The sequence below is a fragment of the Barbus barbus genome (genome assembly GCF_936440315.1).
Source record: "Barbus barbus genome assembly, chromosome: 38".
In the NCBI taxonomy this organism is placed as follows: Eukaryota; Metazoa; Chordata; class Actinopteri; order Cypriniformes; family Cyprinidae; genus Barbus; species Barbus barbus.
In genome coordinates this window covers 12,103,555-12,125,784 of record NC_136716.1, presented here as the reverse complement: position 1 = coordinate 12,125,784, position 22,230 = coordinate 12,103,555, and the positions used below count along the sequence as shown (strand labels likewise).

Genomic DNA, 22,230 nt, shown 5'->3' with positions numbered 1-22,230 from the left:
CCGTCCCTGTCGTCAACGAATTGTTCAGAGAGGTTTTGTGAAAAGAGTCAAATGATTCATTGAAAAGAGCAGACTCAAACAATTCTTTGGCATTACTGCTGCTGGTATTTGGAATTCTATGCATCAGCTATATACCATTAGCCGATTACGTATAATTCTGCCCACACTACAGTTTGTTGATTCAGGTGGCTCCTCAACACCCTCTACACAAATAGGGGGAAATATGGCAATTTTTCTCCACCTGATGAAGTGAAAAATTACCACGTTCCTCTCCAACAGTAGCTGAACCACTGATGGTTCAGGAAGCACATCAACATCTTACTCTACCTGCTGAGGAGGAAATACTGTCATCTCTGTCCACTGTGGACAAACTATTGACAATTCAGGAGGCACCTTCTAAGGTGGAGCAAGAGTGTCTACCTGAAAGACAGAGTAAAAGGACAAAGCAGGAGAGAAAGACAGACCCTTCAACTATAAAGTGTCCAGATGCAAGTCCACCACCAGAAAAGGCAAAACTTGCTTGGATGGACATCAGTACTGTACACAATACCAAGGTTGAAGATGAAATTCCTGAAAAGCATAAGAGAGGGAGTGAAATGATCGTAGAAGTGGATCTGAGAAAAGAAAAAGGACAAACCTTTGGGGCTGTGTCTTCGCCCAGTTGTGCGAATTATGCACTGCGGAGAATTGTGCGAGACTATAAAGACAACTTTGAACCTAGTGTTCTGAACACAATACCCCAATATTTTTATATGGATGATTGTCTAAAGTCTGTGTCATCAGAGGCCAAAGCCATAAAAATGGTGCATGAATTGATTGAAGTCTGTGCAAAGGGAGGATTCTGCCTGTTGAAGTGGACAAGTAACAGCAGTGAAGTCTTGACCAGTATTCCTGAGCCACAACGCTCCAAGACCACCAGGGGGCTTAATCTGGATCAAAAGGCAAGTCCTGTCGAAACAGCTCTTGGTCTTTATTGGTGTATAGATGCAGACGTTTTGACCTTTAGGATAGCCATAGAAGAGCGCCCACATACAAGACGTGGCATATTGTCTGTGGTATCGTCTATCTATGACCCTTTGGGTTTTCTTGCACCATTTACTTTGCCTGTTAAAAGGATGCTGCAGGAGATGTGCAGGCTGAACATCAACTGGGATGCCAGCATACCTTGTGTCTTCTCCGAGCAGTGGTCCAAATGACTGCTGCTGTCCTGGCCGTCCAGGTGAACCAGATGCTGAAGAGGGAGCTGCAGCTTGATCTGCACCCATCAGTATTTTGGACAGACAGCACAACTGTTTTAAAGTATATTGGAAATGAGACCAGGAGGTTTCATACGTTTGTGGCCAATAGGGTGGCTGTAATTAGAAATGAAACAGATGTTGCATAGTGGAGGCATATTGGCACAAGACTGAATCCAGCAGATGAGGTATCCAGGGGTCTAAGTGCTGAAGAATTCCTTGCATGCGAGCGGTGGCTGAAGGGACCAGAATTTCTCTTGAGGGGGGAAGTGGAATGGCCTAAGACAATCATGGACCAACCTTTGATCCCTGTGGATGATCCTGAGGTGAAGAAAGACCTACTGGTGAATGTCTTAGTCTCCTATAGTCCACTGAATGCAACAAAAGTGTTTTTAAGCTACTTTTCAGATTTTAAGAAGCTGAGAACATCTGTGGCATAGATGCTCAGACTCAGAGACGTGCTTCTAACTTTGTCCCAAAGGAGAAAGGTTCTTGAAGCCTCCGAAAGTATTGGCAATGACAATGGAGGCCAAAGAAATGACTACCTTTATGCCAAGATGCAAAGGGAAAAATTGGCACTCCGTGGACAGTCACTGACAACAGGTGACATTGAGAGGGCAGAAGGTGCCATCATTTGCTTTTCCCAGCAAGAGAGGTTTTCTGATGAGATTGCTGAAAGATGGAGGATCTGTCAAACGAAACAGCGACGTCTACAAGCTGGACCCAGTGAGCTCAGGAGGCCATGGCAGGTGGTCCTTGTGGCAGTGGCGTCGTCCCAGCTACTCCAGCCGGAACCCATCTACCCCCCCCCCCAAAAAAAATTCCATGGGGCAGCTACGGGGTATCAGGAACAAACAAGAACAGGACAGCCCACAGGAACAGGAAGCCCTCCTTGGGCTAAGCTCGGAAGCTGAGGCTTCCTCTGGGCATGACGAGGAGTCAGCAACCACTTCCGCGACAGGAGAGGTAGGCCACCACAAGAGGAGCCGCCTGCCCCCGACGAGTCTCCATGAACCGACAAGACAATATGGATTAAAACGGTTCCTGTGGGCACGACAAGACTTAAAATCCATGACTCTGGGGACATGGCACGGCACTCCTGGTCATGATTTGGACTGGATCTGTAAGGTTTGAGTCCCACCCCCCCACAAATTTATTATTGGATTTAATGTCAGTGTGTTTAAACAATTACACAGTTATTTAATTTTTCTGCATTCTTTTAGGTCTTGTGATTTATAATTAATGTTTCTGTTCTTTTCATGCTCTATCTGCACAATAGTATGCATGTATAAATTATGTCTGTGACTTTTAAGCTGAAGCTTGGCAGACGAGATTTATAGGAGACGTGTAGAATCACAAGATTAAGAAAAACCTGAAGAGAGAGTAATTGAGAGACGGGTGGATAAGCATGTGTTGTTGATGTTCCCCGGAGTGTAACTCTGTGTTGAAAGTGTTCTTGAAATAAAACGGACCTTATATCTTCATAAAAACACACGTGTGGACTTGGTGTGTGTAACAGATCCATGGGACCTGGGCTGGAGTCAGTGGCCGGCCAGCGGGCTTGCCACATGAACTGCAGGCGGCGTGCTTGGGAGAGCTGCTGACAGCAGCGTTGATCTCCCTGCAAACGGCGGGCCGCGGGCTAGAGGGAGCCGCGGACTTGCGGTGATCCCACCAAACTCCCACGCTGCATTCGCGGGCTATGGCAGGAGGACGAGCAGCGACTTTCATGCCGCAGGACAGACAAACAGAAACAAACCAAAAAAAAAAAAAACTTTAAAAAACTAACAAAACAAAACAGAGAAGGGGCGCCGCTTACTGTATAGGTCTGGTCCTCTGTCACGGTGCACACAGCAGGGAGGAACGAGGAACATGAGACGAGGAGTAAACTCAAATCAAAGTCTTTAATAAATCCAAACAGGGCAAGACAAGGCAGCGCAGAAACACCGGGAGTAAAGAGTAGACCAGACAGGACTTGAATACAAGGGATAATCATAGATAATTAGACAAACACAGCTGGACAAAAATGAACTAATAATCACACTTAACAAGGACAGGAAACAAACCAAATATGGACACAAGAGGGAAACATGACACATGACAATGAGCTCAAAATAATTGAGCTCAGAATTTTCATTTTAGGCTAAACTATCCTTTAAAAATTAAATATCGCATGTAGAATAAACAATGAATGCATGCATGATGGGAAATCACCAGTAGGTGTCACAGTTGAATGTGTATTTTTATGAGGCTTTCTATAAATCTTTCTCTCACCAGTACGATCAGAGCAGGCGCTTGTATAGAATGTGCACTTTCTCATCATGATCTCCTGGGAAATGATAGCAAAACTGTACACATCTCCTTTCTGAGAGATCCCCTGCTTTCTCAAGTGTTCAGGGGCCGTCCACAGATCTGAGACAAGCGGAAACACCAATATGGGGAAATTAACACAAGGAAATGGTTAACCAAATAACTATTGCTTAACATAAAAGTGTAGGAATAACTGAGATTCTTTTCCATGATAAAAATATACCACCATTTCACCTTTACTGGGAGAGAGAATTGTATTGAAGCCAAAGTCTGCAATCTTCACTACCATACGGTTGTCAACCACGCAGTTAGTCGATTTAAGACGCCCGTGGACTGCAATGTTGCTTGCATGGAGATAAGACATGCCCTGCAGGAGGGCAAAGAGTTCATGAGAGAAACTAAGTTAGTACAGTACAAATACATAACTATTAATATATAACCTATCTTAAGGCACAGCTATATGCAAAGCATATATACAAATACATTTTAAATATAATGGAATAGTTCACCCAAAAATGAAAATTTTCTGAAAATAATACACAATCAACATGACTCAAGTCCATCAATTAATGTTTTGTGAAGCAAAACCTGCAGATCTGTAAAAAGCATTAAATTATCATTAGGGCATTTTAACTTTAAACCGTTAATAATGCATAATAAGTGAAAAGGCCCATCCCCTGTCCATTCACATCAATACCCACTAACATATTTGTTTAGATGCTTGTGCTTGATCTGTGCATATTTCTCTCCTGATTGGGCACAGCTATATGCAACCAATAAATCATTCTAAATGAAGTTATAAACACCTGTATCATTCCATTACCTTTGCAATGTCATACATGACAGAGATCTTAAACTGCCAGTCCATGAAGGTCTCTTCTGGGTATGAAATCTTATCATTGAGCGCATACTAAAAGAATAAATAAAAACATATTATAGTGTTTGTCTCCTTAATCGTAATTTAAGAGATCTTTAATGTAATCAGATGAGGCTCATTGTAATACTCACTCTAAGGGATCCTCTCTCTCCATATTCAAACACGCCAAAATAATCATTGTCAAATTTGACTGTCCCATAAAATTTGGTCAGGTTGTAATAATCAATTTTCAATAGCTGAAATGGAAGTGGCATAATGATATTGGTTGTGAACAACAAAGTTACTTAAAAGTTTTTAACTTAAAAGGATTCAATGTCAGTGTTTTTTTGCTCAGTGAAGAGAATGAAGTCCCAGTACCGCGTTGAGCTCTATCCTCTGTCTTTCAGTGAAGCTTTCATCTGTAAGCCTTAATTCCTTAAGGATAACAATCTATAAAAAAACAACATTACTACAAAAACTCAGAGTAATGAAATAATTTGTGAAATAATAAAGTGAGAATTTTTACAGTACCTTTTTATCATAACGTGCACGGCGTAGGATGTAGCTACTATTCTGTGTAGAGTCTTCCTCAATCTAGTGACAAGAGATAATTCAATATGTAACATTTTAAAAACATTTTGTTTTTAATAACATTTTAGTATAAAAGTAAATAATAAACTTTGATGCCAGTGCATTACCTTCAGACTGATCATATTCCACTCATTCGACTCTAAAGGCGCAATGAGCTCGGAGGAAATATGAGACCATCTTTTTTGCATGAGATGGTAATATCTATTTTGCCTTTAAAATATGTACATAAACAATAGTAAATATCTTGTTACATACAATTTCATAGAATAAAAGTTTTTTTAAATATCGCTCTAACCAGTAAAAGATGAAGGCAAGTGTACCCATGATCCCCACAACAGCAGTACATAATACTATGACAATGATGTTGGCTTGGAAGTCTAAATAAATAAATAATGTTTTTATATAAACAATTTATTTCATAATATACAATCAAACTTGGTGCTACATAATATACATAATATAAAATCAAACTTAAACAGTATGATTTTGAAAAATTATGGAATCCTCTACCTGTGAGATCTGGCCGGTCTTCAGGCAGACGGAGACGGGGCCAAATGAAGGAAGGATTGCTGTCCTTTAGCTGTGTGTAGTTGGTGGATGTGTTGAACTCATAAAGAATCTTGTACTAAAGTACAAATGACGTTGGTTTTAATGAATAATCACTCCACAGTTCCACAGATAGAGTGATATGTCTGAAATCTGTGGCATACCTCATTGTTACTGTTAGTGTAGATCAAAGAAAATATGAGATCCCTGTCTCCATATTCATCCAGCTGATAATCTCCAGCTATACCTGTGGTTTGGGTTTTTCAGATTTGTGTTATCCTGTGGATCTACCAAAGCAAGTCCAATATTATGAGAAATGACTGAAGCTTTTTACCTTTGAAAGACACATTTCTGAAGTAGTTCATGCTGACAGACTCCATATCCTGAATTACTGAGGACGGCATCTTCCACATGGTCCTAATCACCTGTTTTAACAGCAGCACCGCATCATGATACGCTGCAATATAATCATTCATCTGCGCACAGAACAGTGAGAAGATGAGAATTAGTACTTCTAAATCCATAACAGGTAAACATCAGTATGTGAATCTGAAAAATGCAGTTACACTCTAGAAAATGACCAAACTAACACGCAAGATGATCACATTTAAACTTTCCTACAAACTCTGCCTCTATCATTTATAGATGCCTTTTATATTATTTAACATTATATACATTTTAAAAGTCGATCATAAAAATATAAATTATTTCATTTTAAAAGTGAAGTGAAGTGACATTCAGCCAAGTATGGTGACCCATACTCGGAATTCGTGCTCTGCATTTAACCCATCCAACGTGCACACACACAGCAGTGAACACACACACACCGTGAACACACACCCGGAGCAGTGGGCAGCCATTTTATGCTGCAGCGCCCGAGGAGCAGATGGGGGTTCGGTGCCTTGCTCAAGGGCACCTCAGTCGTGGTATTGAGGGTGGAGAGAGCGCTGGACATTCACTCCCCCCACCTACAATTCCTGCCGGCCGGAGACTCGAACCCGCAACCTTTGGATTACAAGTCCAACTCTCTAACCATTAGGCCACGACTAAAACTATGACTATCTAAACAAAGAGCAAAAAAACAAAAACAATGTTGATAATTATTGTGTGAAAAACGGTTATGACTGTTTTACAGTTGTGGCAAAATTATGCAACAAGTGTGAAAATACACAATCATTGTAAAGTTTACAGTTTGCAAGGTTTTTTATTCATTTTTAAAGTCTCTTTGTCACAGATCAACCAGGCTCTCACTCCAGCCAATCACAGCGAGCACCATCACCTGAGTTCTAATGAGCACACCTGCACATCATCATTGTCACGCAACGGCGAAGGAAGCGCCGCGAAAAGACGAGGTCAGGGTCCAAATGCAGGTAAGGTGCTTTTAATACAAACAAAAAGGCCAACACGGCACAAAAAAACAAAACAGGAAAGGACTGGGATACAAAACGGCAGCACAGTGCATGTATCCCAGACCAGAGCAAACACTAGAAACAAAATGTCATCACTATGACACATTTACCAACCAAATAACAAATAATGCAACCAGGCCGAGTGGTGAGAGAAGGGAGACTATATAGTATGTGGCAATGGGGAACAGGTGTGGGTGTAATGACTGTAATAATGTGACAGGTGTGTGTAATGTGGCAGCTGAGTGGAGTTAGGGGAATGAAGTCCGGGAGGAAGGGAGATGGTGACCTCTGGTGGAGAAAGGCAGAACTGCAGGGGGGCCCGGACTCATGACACGAACCCTCCTCTAAGGAACGGCTTCCAGACATTCTCAAGCGCCTATCCAGGGGGAGGGATGGTGGGCCAGGCCCGTGTAGCGGCAGAGGGCCTGGAGACACCTCTGTGCCAGGGTGGTGCTGGCAGAGCAGGAGGCCAAGGAGGGCCAGGCAGAGCAGGAGGATCGTGAGCAGACACTGCCGCTGCCTCGGAAGCGTTGTGAGCGTGCACTGCCGCCTCAGAAGCCTTGTGAGCGTGCATCACCCCTTCAGGAGGATCGTGAGCGGGCACCGCCGCCTCGGAAGCCTTGTGAGCGGGCACCGCCCCTTCAGGAGGATCGTGAGCGGGCACCGCCGCTTCGGAAGCCTTGTGAGCGTGCACCGCCCCTTCAGGAGGATCGTGAGCGTGCACCGCCCCTTCAGGAGGATCGTGAGCGTGCACCGCTCCTTCAGGAGGATCGTGAGCTGGCACCACCACCTCGGAAGCCTTGTGAGCGGCACCGCCCCTTCAGGAGGATCGTGAGCGGGCACCGCCTCGGAAGCCTTGTGAGCGGACACCGCCGCCCTGGAAAGACCACGAGCAGACCACGCAGCTTGCACAGACATCAGTGGGGGATCCTGCATGCTGTGCTTCAGCCCAGGATGCTCCGGAAGCGGGCGCGAGGCACAGGGTGCGGCCGCCGACGCCGACGCCTCCGCCACCCCCAGATTGCCACCTCGGGAGAACTGTGAACGGACTCCGCAGCTAACTCCACCCTGAAGGCTGAGCCGCTCACCTGCAGAGCCAGGTCGATGTAGTCCTCCAGCGACTCCTCGGGGTCCCAGTATGGCACCAGGGACTTGAAGGGCTCGGCCAGGCCTCCGTAAAAGAAGACCATGAGGCAGGTCTTCTCAATAGCCACCCGCCGAGCCACTCCAATGAAGTCCCTGGCATACTCCTCCATGCTCCGGTCTCCCTGGCGGACGTTGAGCAACCTCCCTGCTGGACCCATGTTTGCTGGTTGCATTCTGTCACGCAACGGCGAAGGAAGCGCCGTGAAAAGACGAGGTCAGGGTCCAAATGCAGGTAAGGTGCTTTTAATACAAACAAAAAGGCCAACACGGCACAAAAAAACAAAACAGAAAAGGACTGGGATACAAAACGGCAGCACAGTGCATGTATCCCAGACCAGAGCAAACACTAGAAACAAAATCACTATGACACATTTACCAAACAATTAACAAATAATGCAACCAGGCCGAGTGGTGAGAGAAGGGAGACTATATAGTCTGTGGCAATGGGGAACAGGTGTGGGTGTAATGACTGTAATAATGTGACAGGTGTGTGTAATGTGGCAGCTGAGTGGAGTTAGGGGAATGAAGTCCAGGAGGAGGGGAGATGGTGACCTCTGGTGGAGAAAGGCAGAACTGCAGGGCCCGGACGACAATCCTCACCTCATCAAGTCACTCCATAAAACCACACACCTCACCACAGTCTGACGTTCGGTCTCATTCGTGCGAAGTGGACTCCTTCATGTTAATGCTGATACCTACCTGTTACTTACTTACCAGTGAACTTACCTCTTGTTCTCTCTCTGAGTGTTGTCATCCGTGTCCTGGATCCCTGTTTGTCCTTCCTGTAGCTTCACGACGAAGCGGCGAGGTGTGTGGTTCCTGTTCATCCACGAGCTCCTGTCAGAAAACACCGCGGTTCAGTGAAAGTCTCATCCCCATCATTCTACATCTCTGCATCTGATACTTACCGTTGATATCTCCTGCCTTTGCTCATCTGTCCAATAAACCTTACCGTTTTATATCCTGAGTGTTCCGTCTGCTTCTGTAACACTCTTTACTCACTAAGGCTAAATTTATTAAATCAAAAATACTGTAAAACAGTAATAATACTACAATTTAAAATAACTGCTTTCTGTTTTTAATGTATTTAAAAATATGTTTAAAAATGTTACATTCATTCCTGTGATAAAGAACAAGCTGAGTTATTCCATTACTCCAGTCTCGCATGATACTTTAGAAATCCTTCTAATATGCTGATACGGTGCTCCAAAAACATTTCTTATTATTACCAATGTTGGAATTCTTAATCTTTTTGTGGAATCTGTGACACTTTTTTCAGGATTCTTTGAATTGAACTTTCAAAAGAGCAGCATTTATTTGAAATAGAAATCCTTTTTAACATTGTAAATGTCTTTATTATCACTTTTGATAATACTTTTGAACAATAGTGAATTATAAATGTACTGTATTTACTGATTGATATTTAAATGTGTGTATTTACCATGCACTACATGGACAAAAGTATTAGCACACATTCTTAATTATTGAATTCAGGTTTTAATCAGACCCATTGCCACAGGTATATAAAATCAAGCACAGAGCCATGCAGTCTGCATTTCCAAACATTTGTTTAAAAAAATGGGTTGTTCTGAAGAGTTCAGTGAGCTTTTGCAATAAGTCAGTTCATGAAATTTCATCTCCGCTAGATATTCCACAGTCAACTGTAAGTGGTTTATTGGAAAATAGAAGCATTAGAAACAGCAGCAAGAAGCGGAAGATCAGGAAGTCACAGAGCAAGGTCACTGAGTGCTTGGTTTTGCTGATTCCATAGCTTTACCAAAATTCCACTGGCATTAACAAAAACTGTGGAGATGGAGCTTCATGGAATGGGTTTCCATGGCTGTATGCAAGCCTCACATCACCAAGTAAAATGCCAAATGTCAGATGGAGTGGTGTAAAACACACTGCCACTGGACTCACTGGACTCAAAATCATGTGGAAAGCCTTCCCAGAAGAGTGGAAGATGTTATAACTGCAACAGGGGACCAATTCCATATCTATGTATTTACAACCCGAATTTCGGAAATGTTGGGATGTTTTTTTTAAATTTGAATAAAATTAAAACTAAAAGACTTTCAAATCACATGAGCCAATATATTATTCACTATACAACATAGATAACATAAATGTTTAAACTGAGAAATTTTACACTTTTATCCACTAAATGAGCTCATTTCAAATTTGATGCCTGCTACAGGTCTCCAAAAAGTTGGCACAGGGGCAACAAAGGGCTGAAAAAGCAAGACATTTTGAAAAGATTCAGCTGGGAGAACATCTAGCAACTAATTAAGTTAATTGACATCAGGTCTGTAACATAAAAGGGATGTCTTAGAGAGGCAGAGTCTCTCAGAAGTAAAGATGGGCAGAGGCTCTCCAGTCTGTGAAAGAGTGCGTAAAAAGATTGTGGAATACTTTAAAAACAACGTTCCTCAACATCAAATTGCAAAGGCTTTGCAAATCTCATCATCTACAGTGCATTACATCATCAAAAGTTTCAGAGAAACTGGAAAAATCTCTGTGCGTAAGGGACAAGGCCGAAGACCTTTGTTGGATGCCCGTGATCTTCGGGCCCTCAGACGACACTGCAACACTCATCAGCATGATTCTGTCATTGACATTACTAAATGGGCCCAGGAATACTTCCAGAAACCACTGTCGGTAAACACAATCCGCCGTGCCATCTGCAGATACCAACTAAATCTCCATCATGCAAAAAGGAAGCCATATGTGAACATGGTCCAGAAGCACCGTCGTGTCCTATGGGCCAAGACTCATTTAAAATGGACTGTTTCAAAGTGGAAAAGTGTTCTATGGTCAGACGAGTCCAAATTTAACTTTTTTGTTGGAAATCGAAGCGAGCTCATTTTGTGCATAAAATTTTAAAATTTCTCAGTTTAAACATTTGTTATGTTATCTATGTTCTATTGTGAAAAAATATTGTCTCATGTGATTTGAAAGTCTTTTTGTTTTCATTTTATTCAAATTTTAAAAATGTCCTAACATTTCCGGAATTCAGGTTGTAGAATGCAATGTGGGTGTAATAGCCAGGCCAATACTTTTGTCCATATAGTGTATGTAAACTGCAAGTTAAGAAATAAATATAACAAGAAAAGTGTGATTTTTGGGACAGAACGAATGGTGATTGAGATTCTGTTTGAGATTTCAGAATATGTTTTGACATAAATAAAATTTATATTTATAAATTTTGAGATAAATAAAAACTTTACCCACCGTGTTTTTACCAGAAGTATCAATGGTGTATTGTCTTGTGTTGGGCATTGTTAGCACCAGGACATTTTTCATAGCATCATTAGATGTCTCTTTATAATATCTGTCGCTGTGAGAGAAAGTTGGTATTGTTTCTGAATTTTCAGTCTTTGTAGACTTTTTAAATTAGTCTTTTTAAGGTCAGCACAGTTATATTACTCAGTTAGCTGGTTATCCATGCATATTTAGTCATGAACAGTAGATATGAAATACATTACTAGCTCTCTAGATTAAAGAAAGCAAGAGTTGACTGACTTGTAAAGGTCAATCAGAAGAAAAACGACTTCATGATCAGAGTCCATAGTGCCGTTCTTCAGATCCATGATGTCATCAGGTGTTCCACATAAAATGACCACTGTAAAACAGAAATCAAGTAACAAAAATAAATAAAATAATAACAATATTGCACTGAAACTTATCAGACTTTTGGAAGATTTTTGACCAGAGACACACATTAAGGTATACATTACCAGTAAAACATTTACAAACTAAGGTTGTTTTTCCTTATTATTCAAATAAAATAAGGTCTCACAGTTACTCTCCCGGCCATTGCTTCCCAGAGCCGTACTGAGCTCATCCTCTTTTCGCAGAATCACGATTTTCTTTAAACTACGGGAAAAGTTGCCTGAAGCCACCTCAAGAGCATTTATGTACCTACAGACAAGATCCAAAATTATACAGGGATATGGGAATATAATATGGGACCAAATGGAAATATCTCTTCTGTTGTTGAAAACTACTAATGTACAGTCAATACATACTCACCAGAAACAGTCCTCTGTGTTGTTCTGTTTCTTGTAAATATACGCGGTTCTCCACTGAGGCTTGATATCATCTGAGACACTCCAAAAGTGAAAGAAGAAGTTGGAGATTTTTCTTGCTGGAGGCAGAAGTCGGGTCAGATCTCTCTTGAAGTCACAGGACAATCCAAAGCTTCCAGCTGAGATGATGGGCATGTTGAGGTTCAGACCAATCTCCAGACTACAAAAGTGGTCACACACATTTCACATATTCTTCCAGCTACAGTAAACTCAGTTTCAGATAGCACGGAAATTGACCAAAGTTTTTGCTTTATGGTCGTTTTCTAATCTTACACTAACTTTTAGTCATTAAATAGTGTATATATGATTTTTAGTTTAGTTGGTCAAAAGTACCTGCTTTGTAAGTACAACTGGAATTATGTAAATGTTGGGACGTTTTTTAAATTTGAATAAAATGAAAACTAAAAGACTTTCAAATCACATGAGCCAATATTTTATTCACAATACAACATAGATAACATAACAAGTGTTTAAAGGGGTCATATGATGCGATTTCAAGTTTTCCTTTCTCTTTGGAGTGTTACAAGCTGTTTGTGCATAAATAAGATCCCTGAAGTTGCTAAAGTCTCAAAACCAAAAAGATATTCTATATAAAAGTTAAGACTCTGTCACGCCCCCCTAAAATGGCTCATTTAAACACGCCCCCACATGTCTATGTCACGGTGAGGGAAAATTTGCAAAACACCACCCAAATGTATACGCAATAAAAGAAGGTGGAACTATTATTCTCGCTGTAGTATTGTTGCTGCAGTCGGCGCCATGTCCTGGAGACACTGTGTTTCGTTGTGAAAGTACTTTGTTTGGGCTTCCAAAAGAGGACACAACTAGAAATCAGTGATTAAGTTGTATTTACAACACTGTTCCAGAACAGTTCAACCCAAATATTAGAGTGTGTGCACTGTGCAGCGCATTTTACGGATGATTATTTCCTGAACCTGGAAGAGTAACGTTAGCCTACAATGCTGGCTTGCTGTTTCTATACAGTGGGGCAATTCCAACTTTGCAAGGACAGTCTGACGCTTCTGACTCACAGCCTGTACGTTTCTGCTACTGACGATTCAAACATGTGTTTTGAGTAGTGTAGAGTAGTGCTTTTTGTTTGTCGTTTCTCCGATCACATATATAATGTTAATGTTTACGCGGTGCGATGCAACGCGACGTGTAAAAAGACAGTATAAGTCATTATAATCAGTAATTATGTCCCCACTGGATGCAAAAAATACCTCATTTATAATGGGTTTTATTGTTTTTGTGTCGTCATGCTGGGACACAGCATCTGTCACGAATCCTGGCCATACACTTCCACTCACTCACCACCAGAGGTCACCCGCTCACCACATGGACTTTTACTCTACACCGCACATTGGACTCCATTTCCCACCATCCATTTGCACTCAATAATCACTCACAGCTGTTCACTATGATCACGCCCACACCTGATAACCATCTCGCAATCACCATCACCCAATCACTCACTATTTAAGCCTGGGACTTGCTCTTGCTCACTGCCGAGTATTGTTAGCCCGTCTACTCTACGAAGCGTTCTCTGGTCATAGTTTTCCTAGTTTATTTCCTGTGTTCTGACTGGTCTCCTGGATTATTCTCTTTGCCTAGCCCTCTGGATACTGTACGCTGATCGTCGACCCACGCTGCCCTTCGGATTGTTCTGTGTCTTGCCTCTGCCTTACCTGTTTGCCACTGTCTGACCCTGCCTGTCTTGACCATGTTGTATAATAAAGCTTTGCAAATGGACCCGCACGTCTCACGTCTCGTCAACCCCGTAACAGAATCACAATACGGTAAGGAGGTGTAACATTTCCGTCTCACGCTTGAGGTACTCAGCCAATCACAACGCACTGGATAGCTGGCCAATCAGAGCAGGCCTCGCTTCTCAGAACGATGAGCTTTGTAAAAATTTATGCGTTTCAGAAAGGCGTTTTTTGAACCTTAAACTGCATAAACACATTGCATTACACCAAATACACAAAATAATATTCTTTTTAGCAACGTCGTATGACCCCTTTAAATTGAGAAATTTTAAAATTTTATGCACAAAACGAGCTCATTTCAAATTTGATGCCTTCTACAGGTCTCAAAACAGTTGGGGCGGCCGGGGCATGTTTACCATGATGTAGCATCTCCTCTTCTTTTCAAAACAGTTTGAAGACATCTAGGCATCGAGGTTATGAGTTTCTGGAGTTTTGGTGTTGGAATTTGGTCCCATTCTTGCCTGATATAGGTTTTCAGCTGCTGAAGAGTTTGTGGTCGTCTTTGACGTATTTTTCAATTAATGATGCGCCAAATGTTCTCTATAGGTGAAAGATCTGGTCTGCAGGCAGGCCAATTCAGCACCCAGACTCTTCTACTACAAAGCTGTTGTAATAGCTGCAGTATGTGGTTTTACATCGTCCTGCTGAAATACACGTCGTCTGGAGGGGAGCATATGTTCCTCTAAAGCCTTTATATTTGTAACTCTCTTTCAGCATTCATAGTGCCTTCTAAAACATGCAGGCTGCCCATACCATATGCACTTATGCACCCCCATACCATCAGAGATGCTGGCTTTTGAACTGAACGCTGATGACCAGTGGTGTAATGTAACGAAGTAATTATACTTCGTTACCATACTTAAGTATTTTTGGGAGTATCTATACTTGAGTTGTTACATTTTAGCCAACTTTTACTTTTACACCACTACATTTCCTAATTAAAATGTATACTTTTACTCTGATACATTTCCCCGAAGCATATTCGTTACTTACTACAAAATAGTCAGACGTCAGAAGAACAGACTGCAGGAAAGCAGGATTGAGGAATCAGTGGTCTGGCGCTGGCAAGTTAGACTCCTAAAAACTCCTTTTCTTATGTGCAAACAAGTGTGCGCACAACCGCGGATAATTTAATTTTTACAGTTAAAGTCGAGGCTGGGGTGTGTGATATACAGTATGTCTTCTGCGATAATATGGTAAGTATTGTTGCAATGATGGGCGATCTGACATTATCGAGTAAGCTAACATTATCTCAACAAATCACACACAGTGTGCACGCACATTGATTTATTGGTCTATTAAAACTCAAAATTCCAGGCATTCTAAATTGTAGACAGCAAAAATGCTTCTGTATGCTTTTTATATTTATGGGTCAATGACGTGACGCCAAAATGTTCTGTCCAATTGCATGTTTTCAGTTAAAAATTTATTTAAATGCATAAAAAGATGCCATATATAAGAAGTACCTCTCCCACATATGTACCAACTTTAATTTTTCAAAAAACATTAGTTATTTGCAATTTTTCTGTTATTCAAAGTGTCAAAACATCATGTGATGCAACTGTCCGGCCATAACTGTTTACTGCCATAACGGAAACATCTTTGAAATTACCCTAAATTTATTCAGATTAATTTTCTGCACTATTTGGCACATTTTCCAAAGTGTTTTGTAATCCTGTATAAAATTGCAAAGTATTTATATTTCCATCACAATATTCAAGCAAACTTTGTCCGATAATCTCCATTTTATGAAATATCATGTGGTGCAACCATCAAGTAACTACCATTTTGGTACTTTTATGTTTAAATCCATTCAAAGATAGGACATTGCATCATATAACAATTTGCCAAGGACCTATAGAAGCATCAAGCAGGTTTGTAACTCTCTTTCAAATTTGGAAAAAAATAACCTTTTTAATGGCTAGTATGTAGTTACCACATTTGGATATCATGTGGTATGACCTCAAAAAAACAATGAATATTAAGTTATTTCTACAAGCATTTATTTTTATTATAAATTTCATAGTGACCTTTCATGGGAAGCTAGCTTGTTTTGTTTAGGTGGCTAATTCTGTGCTTGTAAATTTTAACTGAAGTTGAAAATATTGTGTGGTGTGACCAAATGTCATGTGGTGCGACCACTGCAGAGTGTTTTCCATTATAGATATACTGTATGTCCCAGATATGCAGTTTTTGTGTTTTTATATTCAATTAATGGTTTATATACACAAAATACCTTATTTTAATATAATTTGGAATATATTTTTATGCAGTTTGGGTCATTTTGAGCAGTTTATGTGTAATGTTTGCACAATATGTGAAAAAATGCCAAAAAATAAGAATTTAGAGCATCTAATTTTAGTTTGGTAATTATTAGTAATTTATCATATATTTATTAATATCTATTTTAATCTATTTTAACAGATTCCACTGCCAAGCAAAGTAAAATAAATGCTCACCATTGGCAGCGTGTTAATTCTGACCCCGCAGTCAAGCACAAACACCAAATGTAATTTTCTGCTGTAAGAAAGATGTTTATGATTTCATCTCAGAACCTGAGTCAGCAACTCTAAATACATTTTTTAAGGCCACAGCTGATTCATCTAGATGAAAAAACACTAAAATCACTTAATTAAAAATGTACGCAACCTTCTTAATGTTTGAACAACTACAAAATATATTATTATTTTTTGTATTTTAAAATTTGCCTGTCGAAAATCCTTATACGTCAATGACCCTTATATAATTTAAAGGCAGGGTATGTAATTTTTCAAAAACGTTTTAGAAAACGGAGTCGGGGCCGAGTACCAAAACAATCTTGTAGCCAATCAGCAGTAAGGGGTGTGTCTACTCATGATCTGGAGGAGAGAGCATCCAGTGAATAACCGAGCCGAGTGACAGAAAGATAGAGATGGCGGATAAAAAACAAAAGAGGAAAACGACTGCGGAACGATAAGGCAAGAAGTAGGGCCCGTGTAAATATCGGATCAGCTTTCCAGCGCTGGAGATCGGTTCCCCGAAATGAGGGAACGAGACATTGCTATGGGAAATAACTTTTTCTCGAATACTACTGAAGCCTTATTGAATCACGCCAGTGAAACTGGCTAATGGCGTTCAAGCGCGCGAAATGTGAGCGGGAATCCCACTCTATATAAGGCAGTGCTTGTACGTCCTCCATTCAGAATATTTTGACTGAAGCAACTTGGCATTCTAAGATCCTGAGCTCGGTGACACGGCAATAAGAGCTTGTTCACTCATTTCGGGGAACCGAGAGCGTTCCCCTTCAATTCGGTCACTCTACATTGCTATGGGAACGTATAAAATCCCGCCGTGTCACAGCAATGGAGCCTGGCTCGACTAAGTACGTCAAGTTTCCCATTCGGAGCCGTAATGAGAGCGGCATGATTTGTACATACACTATATGGACAAAAGTAATGGGACACCCCCTTCTTTAGAACAGAAGAAGGCACTTCCAAAACTGTGGCAACAAAGATGGAAGCTTAATTCACGTATTTAAAAACTGTATTTCCATCTCTGTTGCAACAGTTTTGAAAGTGTCTAAAATGACTGTATATACAAGTCATTGGTGTTTGGTGATGAGTTTTCGGCTCAAGGTCTGCATTTAAAGTCACACCAGAGGTGTTCAGCTGAGATTAGGACTTTGCTTTATGCAGACCAGTCAAGTTCTTCAACACTGACTGAATCAGTCATTTCTGTTTGAACCTTGCATTATACACAGAGGCACTGTCATGTTAGACTAGAAAAGGGTTCTGTCCAAACTGTTGCAATAAAATTAGAAGCACACAATTCCCTAGAATATCATTATATGCTTAAACATTAAGATTTGTACTCATAGAAATTACTAAAGTATTCAAACCTGTTCATTAGAAGGGGGTGATCCAATACTTTTGGCAATATAGTGTATGTGGGGTGGATCTATCAAAATAGGGGCGAGACCCTTTTGGGGTAGGGGTGTGTTTGTTTTGGTGATTTCAAATATCAACATTGGCTTCCAGAAATTACTTACCCTGCCTGTAATATAGTTAACTTAATCTATATGACACAAAGAGTACAGTTTTTCCTGCAGATATCAGCATAATACATTTCATAATCATTTTATACAAGTTCAGGAAAGCAATAAGTGATTTACATTTTAGACACATATTGCTTGTTTTTGCTCAATTTTGCCAACGAAGATCACAGCACTGTTTTGTGTCTCTGAGCAATGGACGGTGTTTACTCATTGAATGAATCAGCTTTTTGGACAAATCGGTTGATCAAAATGATTCAGTGATTCACTCATTAACTCTGTCAAATGCTTTGTTCCTGAATGAATCAGTTGAATCTCAATGACTCACTCATTAACAGTCACTGCCACCTTCTGGCGGTTTTAAGTTCACATTTCGACTATTAGTTTCATGTTTTAAATTATTTTAAATATCAGTATTCAACGTTTATGTTAAAAGCAACACATTAGGCCTATTTTATCTGCAACTGCAAAATAAGTAAATGTATCCATGTCCCCTCTGAGATACATTAATACATATCTTTTTTTTTTTTTTTTTAAATATCATATATCAAATATTCATGATTTTATCACGATTCTTTGTCATGTTGGTTTTACTATTTTGGTCTTACAAGTTGTCTGAGCATTACAGCCAAGCTAGAAAGACAAAGCCTTTCAAGGTTACAAAAAAAGACATGGCAGATATTTAGGCCAAAGTGGGCGAAGATAAAAAATCTTTGTCATTATTTTATCTTTCTTATTAAAAAATAAGAACAAAGATACACATTACAAATACACATAATATACAAATAAAACAAACAGTGCTATTTTCAGGTACAATAGGTGTATTTAGCAATGAAATTGAATGAACAAATATAAAAATAAAACACTAGATAGACTGATTCCTAAAGCAACTGTATTCAAGTTTTTCAGTCAAGAGTAGTGAGTGATTTTTCTCTTTGTGTTTTGTTGTTTTGTTAACGTTAAATGAATAATTCCCCAAAAAATAAATATTCTGTCATCTATCTGTCAATTCTGTCATAATGTTTTATTTTTATACCATCATTTACTCAAAAGTTGTTTAAACCTGAATGAGTTTCTTTCTTCTGCTGTTCATAAATGCTATTTTGAAGAAGGTGGAAAACCAAACAGTTGCTGGTCCTCAGTGACTTCCATAGGATTTTTCTTTCCTATCAAAGTCATTGTGGACCAGCAACTGTTTGGTTACCCTCATTCTTCAAAATATCTTCTTTTGGGTTCAGCATAAGAAATTAATAGAGGTTTGTGACAACATGTGAGTGAGTAAATAATGACAGTAATTAAATTTTAGGGTGAACTATGCCTTTAATGACAGTCGACAGCATGTATTTGACCGAAATTCCAGAATTGTCAGTAAACTGCATGTATAGCGTGGTTAATGTTTATATGATTGTCAACCAATGGGATGCTACATTTTATTCTTTTGACATTAAAGCACTTGAATACAACAAGCTCGTAATCACGACTTCATAAATGGGAAATAGGAAATTTCCAATAGCACGTGAAGGCAGCATTAATCCATAACTCATATCAGAACACTTAAATGGATGTTATTGAAAAATGTATAATCATTTAAAACTATATAAATTCAACTCCTTGAATTTAAGATTGCTTTTTTGACAAACTAAAGACTAGACTCAATTTTTATGTAATTTCAAAATTATTTCTATTGTCCTTGAAATAGGGTTAAAGTGTACTGCTAAATGTACTGAATGCTTTTGGTGAACTTAAATATACTTTAATGTCATTTCTATTGAAACATTCATCATGTATTTAAATAGTAGCAATTCACTTTAAATGTAATACTGAATAAAACACTACAGTTCAAATTATAAACCTGTGCTTTAGTATGTTAATCAAGACATCAAAATACTTCTATAGAGCACAACAAAAGATTACTAAAACATAATGATTTAAAATGTAAATGTAAAACTTTTAATTGGACATTATAAAAAGTTGCACTTTTGAAAAGTGCAAGTGTTACAAAACTCATTAAAGTGGATTTGATTTAATTTAAATTATATTATTTGACCTATTATTCTCCTTTTTAGATGTAAAATAAGTCTGTGATATCCCCAGATGTGAAGTTTTAGCTCAAAATACCCCACAGATCATTTTTATAGCTTGTTAAAATTGCCACTTTTAGGGTGTGGGTCAAAATGCTCTCTATTTGAGTATGTATTGGGGACTTTACCGTTTTTTTCCTTAGACAATGAAACTTGACCACAGTGTCCTCAGCAGTGTCCTCTATGGAGACTCCTATGTTCGTTAGTGCACCCCAAAACACAACACTTGAAATGCGTCTTTGGCGCTGACATTGTATATCTCCAGCAGCTACAGCAAGTAATCAGTAATGGCGGAGGCGGACCGCAGCTTCTCACTCAGGGCTGTGTCTATAGGGCACAAATGGGCAGGACTTTTTCCCCTCTGTGACGTGAATAGAGGGAGAATCTGAAACAGCTCGTTCTGAGAGACTAAAAAATTTGGATTTTTACCTTTATAGGCTGGTTGTTTTCACACACTGCGGCCACACAACTGTGTTCAAACACCTTATAAAAGTGATTTTTGCATAATAGGTCCCCTTTAATTAGATACACTTCTTTTTCACAAGAAGTCATAACTGATTTGAAATGGATTTCTAAGGATTCCCAGATCTTCTGAGGATCTAGAGCAAGATCTAAAGCAAGAAACCAAGGAAATACAGACGAAGATCTGTAAGAGCAAAATCTAACTTACTCAACCATTTGGAAAGTGGCGTAAGTGCAGGTTGGTCCCAGCAGAGCACATCCCTTCTCCCCTGTATTCTAGAAAGAAATCACAACAATCAGTGGGAAGACACTTTATATATAGTGTGGTTTCAATAAAGTATGTCAAAGGAATTAAAAAGACCAGAACTGACCGTAAGATCTTTTAAAATTTCAACCCCCTCACAGGCACTACTGGCGCAGCCTTTTTTCAAGTAGTAAATGGTTTTAAACCCTCGGAATTTTACCTCTAATTGGGGATTCACCTCTAGAAAAAAGGTGGAAAAAGAAATTCGATTCAAACTATAATATCCATTTAGAATTGACATGATTATTTCAAACTGAACTACATTTCATATTTAAACTATAGTAGTTGTCATAAAATCTGTTTCTTTTGTTTAACATAATTAGGGTATGACTTTGCAAGACTGTAATTTATGGAAAGCCATTTTTATCTTAAAATATATTCCTAGTGTTACTCGTCATAATTGCATTTTTACTAGTAACAAGTCAATTACAGAGCTCTCTAATTCAATTATTACTAGTAAAAATTCCTTCCGTAGAGAGCCCTACAAATTAATTTCTACTAGTCATATGTATCCATTGACTTCAATTCATTTTTAATTGCAGAGCTCTACAGCTGAATTTTTACTAGTAAGAATTACAATTAGAGAGCTTTGCAATTTATTTCTTACTAGTAAAAATGCAATTACAGAGCTCTATAATTACATTTTTACTAGTAAAATAGCACATTAAATATATGTTTAATTTCAGAGCTCTGTAATTGAATTAAAATGCTCTCTAATTCAGTTCTTACTAGTAAGAATTGATATTGTAGAGCTCTCTAATTTAATTGTTACTACAAATTGCAATAAAGAGCTCTCTAACTTTAATTCTTACTAGTAAAATTTGAAAGAGAGAGCTGTCTTACCGAATTGTTACTAGTAAGAATATAATTGCAGAGTTCTTTAATTGTTACTAGTATAAATGCAATATTTTAAGCTAAAAAGGCTTGCCATAGTAATTTAAATAGTCTCTCTTCATATTCTGTTAAGTTAGGATCGTACTTTACCGTCTTCAGAGATCTCAGAATCATTTCCAACAGCGCTCAGCACCGCCGGCTTTACAAAATTGATACTCCAGGGCGACACATCATCATCCAATAAAATAACATTCATCAGAAGTGTTCCATTAAAGCAAGACTCTTCCATGAAGTGACTTTGCTTTAGGAGAGTCCATGATAGACATGCAAATAACCAGATACAGTAATCCATATTCAAATGTTAAGAAGACAAAAAGATAAAAAAATAAAGTCTCTCAGCCTTTGAGGTCAGCAAAATGTTTACTTCGAATTGATTTTCATTGCAACGTGTTTGTAGTTGTCCAGCTATTTTCTGAGTTAAATCCAGAAGACTTCGTCTTTTATATTCCAAAAATGGAAGAGGCACACTTTCACACTGATCACTCTGCTCTCACCTAAGCGAGTTAATG

General features: G+C 39.3%; 1 protein-coding gene across 1 annotated transcript in view; it reads right to left on the bottom strand.

Moving 5' to 3' along the window:
* gucy2cb (guanylate cyclase 2Cb) overlaps positions 1 to 22,013 on the bottom strand; it is a gene marked incomplete at both ends in the record, with an annotated part of 33,569 nt that extends 11,556 nt beyond the window's left edge. Inside the window, 18 exons of the mRNA XM_079398527.1 lie at positions 3,510 to 3,647; positions 3,780 to 3,912; positions 4,369 to 4,455; positions 4,554 to 4,658; positions 4,780 to 4,851; positions 4,933 to 4,995; positions 5,100 to 5,202; positions 5,288 to 5,369; positions 5,503 to 5,617; positions 5,703 to 5,785; positions 5,873 to 6,014; positions 11,325 to 11,430; positions 11,616 to 11,715; positions 11,893 to 12,014; positions 12,126 to 12,341; positions 20,732 to 20,799; positions 20,895 to 21,007; positions 21,812 to 22,013. Of these exons, the coding sequence (XP_079254653.1) occupies positions 3,510 to 3,647; positions 3,780 to 3,912; positions 4,369 to 4,455; positions 4,554 to 4,658; positions 4,780 to 4,851; positions 4,933 to 4,995; positions 5,100 to 5,202; positions 5,288 to 5,369; positions 5,503 to 5,617; positions 5,703 to 5,785; positions 5,873 to 6,014; positions 11,325 to 11,430; positions 11,616 to 11,715; positions 11,893 to 12,014; positions 12,126 to 12,341; positions 20,732 to 20,799; positions 20,895 to 21,007; positions 21,812 to 22,013 (2,050 nt within the window). The remainder of the gene's footprint in view (positions 1 to 3,509; positions 3,648 to 3,779; positions 3,913 to 4,368; positions 4,456 to 4,553; positions 4,659 to 4,779; positions 4,852 to 4,932; positions 4,996 to 5,099; positions 5,203 to 5,287; positions 5,370 to 5,502; positions 5,618 to 5,702; positions 5,786 to 5,872; positions 6,015 to 11,324; positions 11,431 to 11,615; positions 11,716 to 11,892; positions 12,015 to 12,125; positions 12,342 to 20,731; positions 20,800 to 20,894; positions 21,008 to 21,811) is intronic.
* Positions 22,014 to 22,230: the final 217 nt, after the last annotated feature.